Source organism: Somniosus microcephalus, chromosome 10, assembly GCF_052327205.1.
Source record: "Somniosus microcephalus isolate GS21.2 chromosome 10, FLI_Smic_1.0, whole genome shotgun sequence".
Taxonomy (NCBI): domain Eukaryota; kingdom Metazoa; phylum Chordata; class Chondrichthyes; order Squaliformes; family Somniosidae; genus Somniosus; species Somniosus microcephalus.
This window is the reverse complement of record NC_140996.1, coordinates 137,606,794-137,624,311: the sequence shown is the minus strand read 5'-3', so window position 1 is coordinate 137,624,311 and position 17,518 is coordinate 137,606,794. Positions and strand designations below refer to the sequence as shown.

The 17,518-nt window shown below is 44.4% G+C and overlaps 1 protein-coding gene across 3 annotated transcripts in view; it reads right to left on the bottom strand.

Annotated features, from left to right (window-relative positions):
• Positions 1–1,527: 1,527 nt before the first annotated feature.
• The window catches only part of prcp (prolylcarboxypeptidase (angiotensinase C)), a 48,347-nt gene continuing 32,356 nt past the window's right edge, over positions 1,528–17,518 (bottom strand). For 2 of the 3 annotated variants that reach the window (XM_085998895.1, XM_085998896.1), the window contains 3 exons: positions 10,942–11,111; positions 8,537–8,701; positions 1,528–1,754 (listed from right to left, as the gene is read on the bottom strand). In XM_085998895.1, coding sequence (XP_085855021.1) covers positions 1,563–1,754; positions 8,537–8,701; positions 10,942–11,111 — 527 coding nt within the window. In that variant the 3' untranslated portion in view covers positions 1,528–1,562. Of the gene's footprint in view, positions 1,755–4,802; positions 5,080–8,536; positions 8,702–10,941; positions 11,112–17,518 lie in introns of all 3 variants that reach the window. The other variant, XR_015079732.1, reaches the window with a different exon arrangement.

Sequence of the window (17,518 nt, the reverse complement as noted above, 5' to 3'; positions counted from 1 at the left end):
AGGTAATGAATGAAGGAGTGAAACACATATAAAGAGACAACAAAGAATGGTCGGGGAAGCAGCAGCAATTTCCCTCACCCCTCCATTGAGAGCCGTGCCTTCAGCTGTCTAGACCCTAAGCTCTGGAATTCCCTCCCTAAACCTCTCTGCTCCTTTAAGACGCTCCTTAAAACCAATGTCTTTGACCAAGATTTTAGTCACCTGTCCTAGTATCTCCCTATGTGGCTCGGTGTCAAATTTTGTCTGATAACAATCCTGTGAAGCGCCGTGGGACATTTTACTACATTAAAGGTGCTATTTAAATGCAAGTTGTTGTTGCTGGCTGCTCTGGTGAGGTCATTAAATCACTTCCTACATTGCAGAGGAGTCCAAAGGGTCAACAAGATGGCACTCATTGCCACAGCTACTTCCCTTCACAAAGTACTAAGTCCCTTCATAAAGTGTCTAATATAATCTTCACGGATCTCCAGACCCCGACCCAAACAAACATCCATCTCCACATGACTATTAAGAGGGCAGCTCCCTGAAGTTTGCCACTTGTTTCCTTTATCTGACTGCCATCCTTCTCCCACAAGTTACTTGCTTCCTCCAGTGATGTTGTTACCCCTTTAAACCAAAGCAGATCCCTGCCTCTTCTCCAGATACTTTGGTCCTACTCACTGGAATTCCCTCCCTAAACCTCTCCACCACTGTCTCCGCCTTTAAATACCTCCTCAAAACTCATCTCTTCAACCAAGCTTTGAGTCACCCTTCTCCCCCAATCTCCCCCTTCCCGGCTTGGCGCCCATTTCCTTACACCCATCTGTGAACTTGGGACAATTCTTTATATTAAAGGCACTATTATAAATGCTTCTTCTTCTGTTTCTGTTGCATTGAACATATTTGCTTATTCAATTTTCCCACAAATCAAATATTTGGTTTCTACTGTATGGGTATCATAATATAATATTTTGACATCACATGCCTAAGGAGGCAGAGATAAAAGTCCCAACAGCTTATAGCTTCACAGAGCTCAAGCTGCCTACAGGAAAACTAGTCTTTAAGTTCATCAAATCCACAAACTGGGCTTCCAAACTATTCGGAAATCCATTCTTCATTTATAGTTGCTTAGCTGCTTAATGCTGGGACAATGCGCAAGGAAGACACAGACTCCTGCACAGCTTCCAACATGAATACTACCTAATAACTTATTTGGCAGGACATCTGCTTTTAATTCAGCTGTCAATGCCCCATTAAAAGATACAAGATTATCAAACTCTAAATGATCACACCATATAGCTGGTTGGTAGTCAGAGGAGGAATGTAAGCATGCAAATCTTTTTACTACCCATTCATCCAAACCTTTCTACTACCCAGATATCTTCAGCAAAACCACTGTATATTCTCTATACCGAGAGGTTGTCTCTATGCACCACTGACACCAAAATGGTTGTAATAAGATTTATTTATTTCTTCCCGAAAAGTACTCTACTTTCACTCTAAACTAGCAAGTGTACTCTTATTTAAAAAATACACTTTGGTTTCCAGATGATGCTTCAAAAGTCTTGCAGTTTTATAAAATCTCACCTGAAGACAATATTGCTGTGTGAACTGATATTTTTCCCCCCGTAGACTGTAGTAATCCAGTCAGGTCTAGGACGCAATCCCCAGTCTTTCTCGCAGTTATCAGAAAATAATTGGAGGTCCCACGGCACCAGTTCAAACATGTCACTGACGCCATCTGAACATGAAGGCATCACCATTTCTGTACAGGTCTGATAACAAAAAAAAGTAACAAAAATGTAAATCTGTGGCCAATAGTTTCTTCAGACAGCTTAGCTTAAATTGTATGTACATTAGAAACTCAAGACACCCCAGAAGTGATGAAGTTGAAACCTTGTTGGAAAATAAAAATATTTCCCCATTGGGAACAAGTTAACCTGTTAAGATGAAAAACAAAACCTTGTAGGTCCCAGTGTTACAGTGAACTTAGAAATATGGAAAGCTCACAGAGATCTTTCACTTAATCATAAATATATGTTTTTGTATTGGGAAAAAAACTTAATACCTTACAGTTAGTGAGAATTTACTTAAAGTTACAGGTTTTCTTACACTAATCATGCTTGTCACCGCCATGTTGTTTAGAAGTCCTCTGCTGTATTCTTAAAGGTAAATTAGAAAATTTTACAGAAGTCAAGATTATTTTTCCTCTTTAATGAACTTAGGCCTAGAAATTCGGTGGGCTGCGCCACCAGTTAGCGCCTAAAGAGGGCACTCAAGTGGCTTTAGTGCCACTGGCCGCGCCTCCCGCGATATTTAGCTGGGGCACTAATGGCGGCGTTAACCTGTTGCGCTGCGCCGCCTCCGATGACGTCATCGGTGTACGCAGCACCCCGCTACCGCCCCGATCTCGATATTTGGCAGCGACCGCCTCTAGCGCCGTTCGCAAATGGCGCCCGGTTCACAGGGCCTTCCTGTGGCAGCAGTGGCGCAAATTAAGGTGGAGGTGCGGGGCGGCCGTTTTTTCCGGCAGCCGCCTGCCAGCACCTCCATCCCCTGCCTCCTGATCGCCCCCCGCGGCATTGCCGGCTGTTTTCCGAGAGCCCGGCACTTCTCCTCGGTGCCGGGCTCTTTTGCCGGCACCCGCGATCTCTGATCGCGCTGGTGCAGGCCCCTCCCCCTTAAGAATGGGAGGAAGGCCTGCAGTACCGCAGCGCAGCATGCCGCAGCGTGTGGTGCTGCGGCACATTGCGCTGCGATATTCAGTTTCAGCGCCCTAAGAGGGACGCGGAGCGCCTCGCCCCGTGTCCCTCTTGGGGCGCTCAAGCTGAATTTCCGGCGGTCGCTACTGCTCCAAACGCTGCGCTAAATCCGGCGCCCAGGCGAGCTTGGCTCCACCCAATTTCTCCCCCTTAGTCTTCAAGTATTTAACAAAATAACTCAGGTTTAGTCAGCCACTATAGAACTTGAAGAGCACTTATTATTTTGTTTAGCTTGTGTCACCAACCGGCACGAAAAAAAAATCACTGTTCTAATGTAAGGAAACGTGACAGCCGGTTTGTGCACAGCAAGGTCCCACAAACGGCAATGAGATAAATGGCTGGATAATCTGTTTTAGTGATGTTAGTCGAGGGATAAATATTGGCCAGGACACCATGGAAAACTCCCCAACTCTTCTTCGAATAGTGCCATAGGATCTTTTACGTCCACCTGAGGGGGCAGACAGGCCCGCAGATTTATGTTTCATCCAAAAGGCAATACCTCGGACAGTGCAACACTCAGTACTGCACTGGAGTGTCAGCTTGGATTATATGCTCAAGTCTCTGGAATGGGACTTGAACCAACAGCCTTCTTACTCAGGGCGGGGGTGCTACCACTGAGCCAACGCTGACACGTGCTAAAATGTCACTCACCAATGTTTCTCAAGATTGTGCCAAAACTATAATACCATTTACATGTGCTAATTTAAAGGAGCAGTGCTACATTGGTGAAATGCAGTGTTTTTATAAAACTCAATAGACTCCTCAGTGCAAATCTGAAAACAGAAAACAATATCACATTTCATTCAGAAAAGTCATACTTACTCTGGTTACAAAAGACAGACAACACAAGTATATGGATAACAAAATAATTTGAAATAATGTTGATGTGCAAGTTTGAGATGAGAAATTTCTAACTGTGCCTTCATCTTTCTTATTCCTGATATATAAAATGTTAGATGGTCTCTCATCAGAGCAGATATGATCAATTTAGATGCTGAGAGGCAGTTTCCCCTGGCTAGACAGTCTAAAACTAGGGGTCGCGATAAGGGGTCGGCCATTTAGGACTGAGATGAGGAAAAATTTCTTCACTCAGAGGGTCGTGAATCTTTGCAATTCTCTACCCCAGAAGGCTGTGGATATTCAGTCATTCAGTATATTCAAGGCTGAGATTGATAGATTTTTGGGCACTAAGTAAATCAAGGTTACAAGACATGCCCTGCACCAAACCCGGAAGTTCGCCTATGCCGATGACATAGCACTGCTGACACAGGCATCGGCGCTAGAGGAAGCAAGTAGGATGCTCACAAGCCACCTGCACTTACTGGAATGCTACTTCCAGACTTGGCACCTCCGCCCCAATCCAGAAAAGGCAGTTGTGTTGGCGTTCCATCTGAACAACAACGCCGCCAGGAAAGAATTCAAAGTTTCCCTCTGCAGATGGCGACTTACCCATGAATCCCACCCAAAATACCTGGGCGTCACCCTGGACAGGACTCTCACCTATCGGTCTCATCTCACCAACACCAGTCAAAAAGTAAAAACCAGGGTGAACCTAGTCCGGAAACTCACTGGGGGAGCAAAGTCTGAACACATCGCACCACAACAGTGGCACTAGTCTACTCTGCAGCAGAATACTGCTCTGCCTCCTGGTCCTGTAGCTGCCACACAAAGATCGTGGACGTGCAGCTAAACACCACCCTGAGGGCAGTGTCAGGGACGCTTAAGTCCACTCCAGCTGCATGGCTGTCGGTGCTGTCCCACAATGCCCCACTTGCCATCACCGCGATACCACCATGCTCCGTGAGATGGAAAAAATCATAAGCAACACGACCTTCCCATTCATGAAGGCTTGAAAAAGCCACCACGAAAGCGCTTAAAATTGCGCCGGCCATTCTGGGAAACAGCAGCCAATATTCATGCAGCTGGTATCAATCAACACACTATCCAGTTGGACGGAATTGTGGGACATATGCAACATATAAAGAACCAACACCTCATCACTAACCCAACAGCAGAGGTCCCTGACTTCGACCTCCCTCGAAGACAATGGACAGTACTCACCAAATCCACACAGGGCACAGACGACGTGGCTACCTTTCCACAAGTGGAAGATGAGGGACGACCCGAAGTGCGATTGTGGCCATGAATCCCAGACCATGGAACACTTCACATCAACCTGCCCAATAGGATCTGTTACATGAGGTACCTCATTTCTCCACTTGGCATCTCAGGAGGCCATCGAATTGTTAGCCAAACTAGACATCCCATTATAAGCCTTTCCCACCATACAAAAGTAGTAGTAGTATATTCAAGGCTGAGATCGATAGAATTTTGGGCACTAAGGAATCAAGGGAATAAGATCAGCCATAAGAACATAAGAAATAGGAGCAGGAGTAGGCCAATTGGCCCCTCGAGCCTGCTCCGCCATTCAATAAGATCATGGCTGATCTGATCCTAACCGCCAATCCACTATGACAGGACTATCTCCTGAATCTAACAGCATTAGACACACGAAAACAGGAGCAGGATCAGGCTACACGGCCCCTGGGCCCGCTCCGCTACCCACAGGGCCATGACCTATCCAAACCTAGACTCATGTCCAAATTCCTGCCCGCTCCCCGTAACCCTTAATTCCCTTTTCTACTAGGAAACTGTCTATTTCTGTTTTAAATTTATGTAATGATGTAGCTTCGACAGCTTTTTGGGGCAGCATATTCCATGGACCTACCACCCTCTGAGTGAAGTAGTTCCTCCTCATCTCAGTTTTGAAAGAGCAGCCCCTTATTCTAAGACTATGCCCCCTAGTTCTAGTTTCACCCATCATCTGGAACATCCTCCCTGCATCCACCCGATCCAACCCCTTCATAATCTTATATGTTTCAATAAGATCGCCTCTCATTCTTCTGAACTCCAATGAGTAGAGTCCCAATCTACTCAACCTCTCCTCATATGTCCATCCCCTCATCCCCGGGATTAATCGAGTGAACCTTCTTTGTACTGACTCGAGAGCAAGTATGTCCTTTCTTAAGTATGGACACCAAAACTGTATGCAGTATTCCAGGTGCGGTCTCACCAATACCTTGTACAACTGAAGCAATACCTCCCTATTTTTATATTCTATCCCCCTAGCAATGAAAGCCAACATTCCATTGGCCTTCTTAATCACTTGCTGCACCTGCATACTAACCTTTTGAGTTTCGTGCACCAGGACCCCCAGATCCCTTTGTACTTCAGTACTTTCAAGTTTCTTGCCATTAAGATAATAACTTGCTCTACGATTTTTCCTGCCGAAGTGCATAACCTCACACTTTCCAGTATTGTATTCCATCTGCCAAATCTCTGCCCACTTACTTAGCCTGTCTATGTCCCCTTGCAGGTTTTTTATGTCCTCCTCACTCACTACTTTCCCTCCCATCTTAGTATCATCTGCAAACTTTGACGTGTTACACTCGGTCCCCTCCTCCAAATCGTTAATATAGATTGTAACGAGTTGGGGACCCAGCACTGACCCCTGCGGAACACCACTGGTTACTGATTGCCAGTCTGAATATGAACCATTTATCCCAACTCTCTGCCTTCTGTTAGATAGCCAATCCTCTATCCATGCCAGAATATTACCCCCAATCCCGTGATTTTTTATCTTAAGCAATAATCTTTTGTGTGGCACCTTGTCAAATGCCTTTTGGAAGTCTAAATACACTACGTCCACTGGTTCACCTTTATCCACCCTATATGTTACTTCCTCAAAGAACTCCAGCAAATTTGTCAAACATGACTTCCCCTTCATAAAACCATGCTGACTTTGTCTTATTAAATTATGATTATCCAAATGTCCTGTTACTGTCTCCTTAATAATGGACTCCAAAATTTTACCTACCACAGATGTTAGGCTAACCGGTCTATAGTTTCCAGCCTTCTGTCTACTGCCCTTTTTAAATAAGGGTGTTACATTAGCAGTTTTCCAGTCTGCCGGGACCTTTGCTGAGTCCAGGGAGTTTTGGAAGATTATTACCAATGCATCCACAATCCCTACCGCCACTTCCCTCAAAACCCTGGGATGTAAGCCATCAGGTCCAGGTGATTTATCCACCTTGAGTCCCATTATTTTACCAAGTACTACTTCCTTAGTGATTTTAATCGTATTTAGCTCCTCCCCCCCTATAGCCCCCTGCTTGTCAAGTGTTGGGATATTCTTGGTGTCCTCTACTGTAAAGACTGATGTAAAATATTCATTCAGTGTTTTTGCCATCTCCATATTTCCCACCATTAATTTCCCGGTCTCATCCTCTAAGGGACCAACATTTACTTTAGCCACCCTTTTTCTTTTTATATAACTATAAAAACTCTTACTATCTGTCTTTATATTTTTTGCTAATTTACTTTCATAATGTATCTTCCCTTTCTTAATCAATCTTTTTGTTATTTTTTGCTGTCTTTTAAAGTTTTCCCAATCCTCTATCCTCCCACTAGATTTGGCTACCTTATATGCCCTTGTTTTTAGTCGAATACTATCCTTAATTTCTTTACTTAGCCACGGATGGCTGTCTTTTCTTTTACACCCTTTTTTTCTCAGTGGAATATACTTTTTTTGGAATTTGTAAAATAACTCCTTAAATGTACACCACTGATCATGTATCGTCTTATCCTTTAACCTATTTTCCCAATCCACTTTACTCAATTCCGCTCTCATACCTTCATAGTCTCCTTTATTCAAGCTTAGCACGCTTGTTTGAGATACAGCCTCCTCACCCTCTAACTGAATATGGAATTCAACCATGTTATGGTCACTCATTCCAAGGGGATCCTTTACTAGGACATTTTTAATTAATCCTGTCTCGTTACACAGGACCAGATCTAAGGTTGCTTGCCCCCTGGTTGGTTCAGTTACATACTGCTCAAGAAACCCATCCCGAATACACTCAATGAACTCATCCTCAAGGCAGCCCTGCCCAATTTGATTCGTCCAATTTATATGATAGTTAAAATCCCCCATAATTATAGATGTTCCCTTATTACAAGCCTCAACTATTTCCTGATTGATACTCCGTCCAACCGAGTTGCGACTGTTCGGAGGCCTATATACTACACCCACTAGTGTTTTTTTCCCCTTATTATTCCTTATCTCCACCCAAACTGTTTCATTATCCTGATCCTTTGACCCAATATCATTTCTCTGTATTACAGTGATTCCTTCCTTTATTAACATAGCCACCCCACCTCCCCTTCCTTCCTGCCTGTCCTTCCTGATTGTTAAATAACCTGGTATGTTTAATTCCCAGGCATTGTCACCCTGCAGCCATGTTTCTGTAATGGCCACAAGATCATACCCATATGTAGCTATTTGTGCCTTTAACTCGTCTATTTTGTTACGAATGCTACGTGCATTCAGATAGAGAACTTTCAAATATGTTTTGCCATGATCTTATTGAATGGCAGAGCAGGCTTGAGGGGCCATATGGCCTACTCCTGCTTCTATTTCTTATTAGCCCATTGACTGAATCAAACTAGATGAATAATTTTACATGTTTCTAGCATATAATGAAATCTTGCATGGATACCTTATGTCGTGGGACACAGGAAGGCCTAGCTGTAAGAATTTGATAGTCAGCAGAAAGGCCAGGTCGCTGTAGGGAAGCACCAAAATTAAAATGACAGAAAGTTCCTAGCACCATGTACTATTATCTGTTGTCACCGCATAGAAGAGAAAATTGTCCTTATTAGAATGCAGTTTATTAACATGTTCTTCATGTTGCACCACTATCACACAATAGTGCTCTACATGTAACAGCATTCACCTGGTAATACCAGCCTTGATCATCGAGATTGGAAGTTGCAGTCTGGGATATATTCAGGCACTCTGCGTTGCCTGTGTAGTTGTAATATATATTCACAGCTTGAAAGATATTTTGCAGCAGTGTCTCTGCTGGTAGTGAGGGCTCCTTAAGAAAGGTGCAAACAACCTGAGAAGAAATAATTTTAAAATGGATTATCCAATATGTCTTAGAAGATAGATTTGTCAAGATTTTAAGCAAAGCTTGCAGATTTACCTTTGATAAGATTCATGAAATACAGGGATATGCACAGACAAACTTTAAAATGTGTCTACTTCATCCCCTTCCTACCCCCACCCAGTATCCCCACTGAGCTGTAAAATACTGGATCATTTTAACTGTCCAATACCTAGGATTTTGTGCACTCCTCTGTAGTTTGTACATAAAGTTTTAAAAGACCTTGGCAGGTCACAGCAACCCCAGCTGCACACAGAATGTACAGCATCACTGAGCTTGTTCTGTTCCTTGAACTATTTTGGGATCACAACAGTGGTCACAACTCCATTGAACCAAATTAATAAAATACACTGTTTGTTCATTGCTAGCCCTATATGTATACATATAGATGACAATGAAATGTCAATATTCACAAATTATAATTTTTTGTATTAAGCTAATCATATTGGTGTTAAAGCTTATAGTTACTGAATATTATTTCACCAAGTGCATTCCACTGTCTCTACTATTATTCTATGGGTCATCAATCAGTGTAAAAAATAGTTTACAGCGTACCCCTATCAAGCCCCAATAGCACTTTATGAATCTTCAAGATGATATGATGGAGGAAAAATTGGGTTGGTTAGCGCCCCAGGGGCACAATCCCCTAGCGCCCGGGCACGGTGCCGCTAACACCTCCCGCAAAATTCAGCGGAAGGTCACGCCGTGCGCAGTGCCACAAGCTTCCCTTGCGCCCCTGACCTATCGCTGGACAATATGTCCAACAGGATCGGGGGCGCTTTTGCAGCAGCGGCGGCGCTACTTAAAGGGCAGGTGTCGGGCGGCCATTTTTATGTTGACCGACTGCCAGCACCTGCCCCCTTTCCCTTTTTTATGCGGGGTGCCGGTCGTGATCACAGCACCCTGCTCACCGGTGGTCCAGCAGGGCCCCGGTGCGCGCAGCGCTAGGCCCCTCCCCTTTAATCAGGGGAGGAGGCCTGCAATGACACGGCGCTACATGCTGCCGCGCGTGGCGCTGTTGCACATAGCGCCACAAACATCAGTAGTAGCGCCCCAAGCAGGAGGTGGAGTGCTTTCCAGTAGCACCCCACCTCCTGCTTGGGGCGCTATTACTGAATTTACGGCAGAGGGGTGCAAACCTTTTTGGGGTGCTCACATTACCGCCCCAGCGACGTTAGCGCCCCAAAAGGGGCGCCACCCAATTTTTCCCCCTATGAGTTTACACAAACTGCAGATATACAAAGTCAGAACAAAGAATGTTAGTCTGTGATTAAAGGGTGCATCGAAACAAAGAAATTTCAGCTCAGAAGACAACTAGCTCTACATCAGTGTTGTTTATTCTAATTCCTTTTCCCTGCTCTTTACCCATTAGTTTTCTTCACCTTCATAGCCTTCTTCAAATATTTATCTCATTCTTTCTTAAATGTTTTGATTGACTCGGCTTTAATAACCGTGTTAAAAATGCATATCATATTCTAATAACCCCCTGCGTGAAAATATCTCTTCTAACTTTGTGCTGTGTGTGTCTAGTACCTATCCTAAATGTATGTCCTTTGAAACGGCAGCTTAATTTTCTTTAAAAAAATACACACAACAGTGTTACTTATTAACTGTGAATGAGGTTGCCAACTAAAAATGCATAAAATCGATGTGTTCCACCGTGCAGCGGTTCAAGAAGGCGGCTCACCACCACCTTCTCAAGGGCAATTAGGGATGGGCAATAAATGCTGGCCTTGCCAGCGACGCCCAATCCCATTAAAAAACACGAATAAAAAAAAAATCTCCTGCAGGGCATCAAGTGTCATAACCACTTGTCAAAATGCATTTCATCATATTCAAATAACCCTCTTTGCAAAAAAAAATCTAACACACTCACAGGTACTGTGCATGCAAATTGTTTGGAAATCATCCTAGGCATCTAGAGTTAAAACACCTTGACATGCCTGGTCTCATTTGTACTCAGCGTTAAGCCAGGTCAGGCCTGGTTAGCACTTGGATTGCAGGGATCATTCTGGCCAAGACACTGACATCGCTTCACCAATCAGAGCAGGGTATAAATGGAATGCTCAGATTTCAGAGTTTAAGATTTCCCTCAGCTGGTACTGTACTGAAATGTTTTTCTCTTTCCATTCCCCCCTCCCCCATTCATTTGTAAAATAAATTGGTTTAAAATTGATATATACATTAATTACCTCAATAGGCCAGGCAGGAAGAGGTTGTAAAAAGTTGGCCTTATAAGGGTAGTCCACCATAGCCAGACTAACCCAAGTCTCACTCAGCCACGATTTGAAGGATGCCACATCAGATGCTTGTAATGATGAACAGAGACGGAAAGTACGGGAAAGAAACGTTAAGCCTTCCGCTAAAAATAGGAACCAAAAAAAGTGATCAAATGTCAAAGAAGTATTTAAATGTTACATTAATTTAGAGATAATTTGGGTACAGTAGCATAGTGGTTATGTTACTGGACTAATGATCCAGAGACATGAGTTCAAATCCCATCACTGCAGCTGGGGAATTTAAATTCAGTTAATTAAATAAATCTGGAATTTAAAAAAAGCTAGCATTAGTAATGGTGACCATGAAACTACCAGATTGTCATAAAACCCATCTGGTTCACTAATGTCCTTTAGGGAAGGAAATCTGCCATCCTTACCTGGTCTGGCCTATATGTAACTCCAGACCCACAGCAATGTGGTTGACTCCTAACTGCCCTCTGAAATGGCCTAGCAAGTCACTCAGTTGTACCAAGCCGCTACAAAAAAAGTATACACGGACTGCAGTGGTTCAACACCACCTTCTCAAAGGCAATTAGGGATACTCAATAAATGGTGGCCTTGACAGCAACGTCCACATCCCATGAACGAATTTAAAAAAATATCAATAGTTACAGCTTAGAAATCATAAACTGACCCAAACAAACTTGTTTTAAGTCAACATGGCGACAGTTTAGCATTTTTTGAGTGCAAGTGGGCAGCAACACTGGAGCAAGTCTAGACAGAAGGAAGGAGAGTTTAGCAGTCGGGTAAAAATGCTTGTGGGGGTATTGGGAGGAATTGGTAGCATGTATTGCAGAAACTATTACAAATAAATAATGCTGAATATCTTAACCCAAAAGACCTATTAAACTGTTGACATATGTAGCACTACAAGGATACCAGGATATTATAAACAAAGAAGATAATGCAATGTTCTCGCACTTCAAAGAAAAAAAAATTGAAGATCTTAATGTTAAGAAAGCAAAATTAATTTTAATAGTTGATTTGGCAAAATTAAAACCTAAAAGGTAGCAATGGTCAGCTAACAGGATTTAGGGCAGAGTTGCCCAAACTCCGGCAGGTGAGCCATGTGAGCCCTGGCTATCTGACCCATGAAGCAGCGGGACTTGTATTCCTGCAGTCTACTCCTAAAATCATGACAGCAAATTCAAACAGTTCATTTGTAATTTAGCTTGGGGTGGAAAGGAAATGTTTATGTGTTTTTAATTACATTTAATGAATTTTTAAGTCTGCCACTTAACTTGGGAGAGCAGTGTGTTAAAGTGTATTCTTTGATTTCAATGTTTTCATTTGTAATTCTTTAAATGTAGACCATGGGGCCACTGTAAGCAAGTGGCCCACAAAGACTAAAGTCTGGACACACCTAACTTAGGGACTTTTGTAATTACAGTGGAATATAGAGTTTTACCAAACTTCAAACCACTAAAATAAAAAAACAAACTCACTCAAAACAGTCTCAAAATGTTAATTTTTCTTAAATCTCGCCGCCTGCTATATCACTTAATACAACTCAATTTAGAAAATAACTCATTTGAAATAACTCTTTTTCACAAATGTGCACTTTAGGAAGGCTGTCAAGGCCTTGGAGAGGGTACAGCTTTACCAGGATGATACCAGGGATGAGGGACTTCAGTTATGTGGAGAGGTTGGGGAAGTTGGGATTATTCTCCTCAGAGCAGAGAAGGTTAAGGGGAGACCTAATAGAGGTATTCAAAATTATGAAGGGTTTTGATCGAGCAAGTAGGGCCGGTAACCAGAAGTCATAGATTTAAAATAACTGCCAAAAGTACTCGAGGGGAAATGAGGAGAATTTTTTTTCACACAGAGGGTTGTTAAGATCTGGAACACCCACCTGAAAGGGTGGTGGAATCAGATTCCATAGGAACGTTCAAAAGGCAATTAGACATGTACTTGAAGAGAACTAATTTGCAGGGTTATGGTGAAAAAGCTAGGATATGGGAACTAAATTAGACAGCTCTGTGAAAGAGCCGGCACAGGCACAACAGGCTCCTTTTGTGCTGTAAGGGTCTATGGGCTAGAAATTTGTGGCCTTAACGCCACTCCGTAGTGCCATTTAATGGTGCTAAAACGGCAGCCGCCACTCTTTCGCCAGCGGCTGGCGGGTCCCGCAGTGGCTGCCGCTTGCATCCTTACCTTTGCACTGCCGTTAACTGGCAGCGCCATCCCGAACAAAATGGTGGCGTTGTGACATAAATCGGCATGCAATGCCAACTTAACATCACAAGCGCGAACTTCAACCCTAGCGCTGAAATGGGTCCTAAGCACACCAGGTTAACCTAGCATGCAAGCAGGCTGACAGTGGCGATGTCCGCACCTCTTAAAGGGACACACACATCATTCAGGTAAGTTTGGACTGGGTTCTTTTTTTATTTTATTGAAGTGGTGGCTTGCTGCAGTAGATGTTAAAAGTTTTTTAAGTGTGTAGGGAGTGCTGCTGGACGCTTGCAAGGGCTCAGATGAGAAGACAGAAAATGCTGCAAACACTCAGCAGGTCCCGCAACATTCATGGAGAGAAAACGCAGAGTTCACGTCTCAGGTCGAGATGCTGCTGGAGCAGCTGAGCATTTCCAGCACTTAATGCTGTCATTTCACATTTACAGCATCCGCTGGCAGAGGGAAGAGGAAGACACAGAAAAGGAGGAATCAAATGAAAGGATGCATCCCAGACAGCCCCTTTATGGCTGGAATATCCGGGATGGAATCATCCGCCTGTGTCTTGTGTGTGCCTTTGTCTACCCTACTGATGTCACGCAGTGTTACCCCAATGACTGCAGCATGGCTGGTGGAAGGCTGCTGCCTTTCAGTGGAGGACACGGCAAATGTCATTGCTGGTTGACCTTGAGGCGCTGGTGGTTGGGAGTGTCAAATCAATCATCTTCTTCTTGTTCTTCTTCACTCTTATCTCCCTCATCTTGGTCACCCACTGGCTGGGCAGGCTGCATTTCTTGGGTGTGTGAAATGAGGAAGGCACAAGGGTGGAGTTGTGGGGATGGGAGGGCGGGAAAGCATGAGGTGCATGCCAGAAGGAGGACACTGTATAAGGATACCAGCATCTTGTATGCTTTCAGCCCTGCCGCTAGCCAAGGGCTCAGCCATGCTCCTGCCAAGAATGACCTGCACAGTCTCCTCTGAGGAGGTGAGGTGAGGCTAGCAATGGGAGATGTGCCTCGTGACTTGTGCAGAATGTTGGTAGTGAGTGACTGGAGGTGGGGGTCATGCATTGAGCAATGTGTGAGGCTAGTGATGCAGTTGGTAGGAGAGATGACTTTTGAAGATGTATTCACTGACCCTGACTAGTGGTCTGATGTCATGAAGCTTCTTTGGGCACTGGTGCCAGATTGGGGATGGAGGGGGGGGGGGGCGGCGGATGACACTGCTAGCAGTCACGGCCTTGGTGATGGACTACCACATTGTTCTTTCTGGAAGGTCTCCTGGCCCCTGTGGGTAGAGGGCTTGTCTTGCAGTGTTGACCCCCTGCACAAAGATCAAGTGCTGCGTGCAAGACCCTGGGTGCCCCTTCCCTGGCTTGCTGAGCCATTTGTGTTAGGGCTGAGGCATTTTCCCATTTTTTTTTTTGAGGTGAGCAAGGAAATTCAGCTTTAAGAGCTGAATATTCACATTTGGGACTTCTTTTTAATGTTAATATTTTTTAAAAGGCAGAAAGGGCTGAAAACTGCATTGTTTCATTTCATTTTAATTTGTATTGCTTCAGTGTGCATGGCCCCTTTAATTCTCAGACCTTTTCATTGTCCATAATTCCTTGCATGCTCCACAGCCTCACTTCCAGAGGCTGTGCGAAGCTCCAACGCCGCTCCTGCATGCGAACTTCAGGTCGGATGCCTCCAGTAATGCCACCAGGACAGCGTTGCACGGCATGTAAGCGCTGCCCCAACAATCTCCATCCCCCCCCCAGACGAATTTTGCTCCGTTAGCGTTGCGGTCATTTTCAGTAGCCGTTAACTCCACCGGCAACTTTACTGGCTAAAACAAATTCTCCCCCCTATGATTCTAACACCATACAGAATTTAACAAAAAGCCCACAGTAATCCATGAAGCAAGGCACAAGTCTCAATATCCACTACCTGACAGGTTCTTACATCCACACACAAACACACACATGCAGAAGTTCAGACCTTCATGCTTGTGAAGACCAACTTACTCAGTGGGGTAAAGTTTCTGAGGTACCTTGCCTGTAGCCAATGCATATTGGAAAATTGTAGGCTGGTATCTCATACAAAGTAATCTATACAAATATGTCTTTGCAAGTGTTGGGTTCCAGTCAAAATCTTTTTTATGTAAAAATGAATGAATTAAGATGGGAAGGAAAGGATCATTTTATAATTTTCTGAACATTCATGTTTGTTCAAAATAGAAATAACTTGCTTATTTCAGCAGAAATTTACAGCATCCAAGTATCACAGCGATTATCTATCCTTGCCCCCACCTCCTCTTTTCCCATACACATGCTGTTCCTTGGTGACATCATCCACAGGCATGGGGTCAGCTTTCACAACAACGAGCTTTACCTCTCCACCATTTCCTTCAACTCGACAACCATGTCTATGCTGAAACACTGCCTGTCCAATATCAATCACTGATGCATCTAAACTTCCTCCAATTGAACAAAGGGACGACCAAAACCATCATTTTCAGCCCCTACCACAAATTCCCTTACATGTCATTGATTTCATCCTCATCGGCCGTACACACAACCTGAGCTGAGCTTCATATCCATCACTAAGATCATTTATTTTCACCTCCGCAACATTGCCTACTTTCATCCCTCCCTCTGCTCCTTGGATGATGAAATCTTCTCAAAACCATTTCGTTTACCCCTCCTAATCTCTACATCCAATGCTCAGCAACCCTTCCCTTACTTTCTGTAAAGTACTTTGGAATGTAATCTATGTTGAAAGTGCTATATGAATGCAAACCTCTATTGCTGTTGTCATTAACAGTTTTCGTTAAGCAGGCACCACTCTGCAAGTCTTTTTGGAACAATTGATAGCTTAGACTACGTGAAAATAGTACGGACTGGCAAATGACTTAGTAAAAATCAGCCTACCATCAGTCTACTCGCAATCATCAGTGAAGGAAGGGGTCATCAACAGTGCTATCAAGCAGCACTTACTCTCCAAAAACCTGCTCATCAAAGTTCAGTTTGGGTTCCGCCAGGCTCCCGACCTCATTACAGCCTTGGTCCAAACATTCCAGAGGTGAGGTGAGAGTGACTGTTCTTGACATCAAGGCAGCATTTGACCGAGTGTGGCATCAAGAAGCCCTAGTAAAATTGAAGTCAATGGGAATCAGGGGAAAACTCTCCATTGGCTGGAGTCATACCTAACACAAAGGAAGATGGCTGTGGTGGTTGGAAGCCAATCATCAGTCCCAAAACATCACCGCAGGAGTTCCTCAGGGCAGTGTCCTAGGCCCAACCATCTTCAGCTGCTTCATCAATGACCATTCCTCCCTGATAATGTCAGAAGTGGGGATGTTCGCTGATGATTGCACAGCGTTCAGTTCCATTTGCAACTCCTCGGATAATGAAGCAGTCCACACCCGCATGCAGCAAGACATAGACAACATTTCGGCTTGTGCTGATAAGTGGCAGGTAACATTCGCGTCACCCAAGTGCCAGGCAATGACCATCTCCAACAAGAGAGAATCTAACTAATGCCCTTGACTTTCAACAGCATTACCATTGCCGAATCCCCCACCATCAACATGCTGGGGGTCACCAGTGACCAGAAATTAACTAGACCAGCCACACGAATACTGTGCTACAAGAGCGGGTCAGAGGTTGGGTGTTCTGCGGCAAGTGACTCGCCTCCTGACTCCCTAAAGCCTTTCCACCATCTACAAGGCACAAGTCAGGAGTGTGATGGAATACTCTCCACTTGCCTGGGTGAGTGCAGCTCCAACAACATTCAAGAAGCTCGACACCATCCAGGATAAAGCAGCCCGCTTGATTGGCACCCCATCACCACCTTAAACATTCACTCCCTCCACCACCGGCGCACTGTGGCTGCAGTGTGTACCATCTACAAGATGCAATACAGCAACTCGCCAAGGCTTCTTTGACAGCATCTCCCAAGTCCACGACCTCTACCTCCTAGAAGGACAAGGGCAGCAGGCACATGGGAACACCGCCACCTCCAAGTTCCCCTCCAAATCACACACCATCCTGACTTGGAAATATATTGCCATTCCTTCATCATTGCTGGGTCAAAATCCTGGAATTCCCTACCTAACTGCACTGTGGGAGTACCTTCACCACACGGACTGCAGCGGTTCAAGACGGCGGCTCACCGCGACCTTCTCGAGGGCAATTAGGGATGGGCAATAAATGCTGGCCTTGCCAGCGATGCCCACATCCCGTGAATGAATAATAAAAAAAGTCAACAAACTGGTATCACCTGCAAGGTGAATATAATGGCCCGAACTTAGCCGTAGTAATGATGGTGAAACT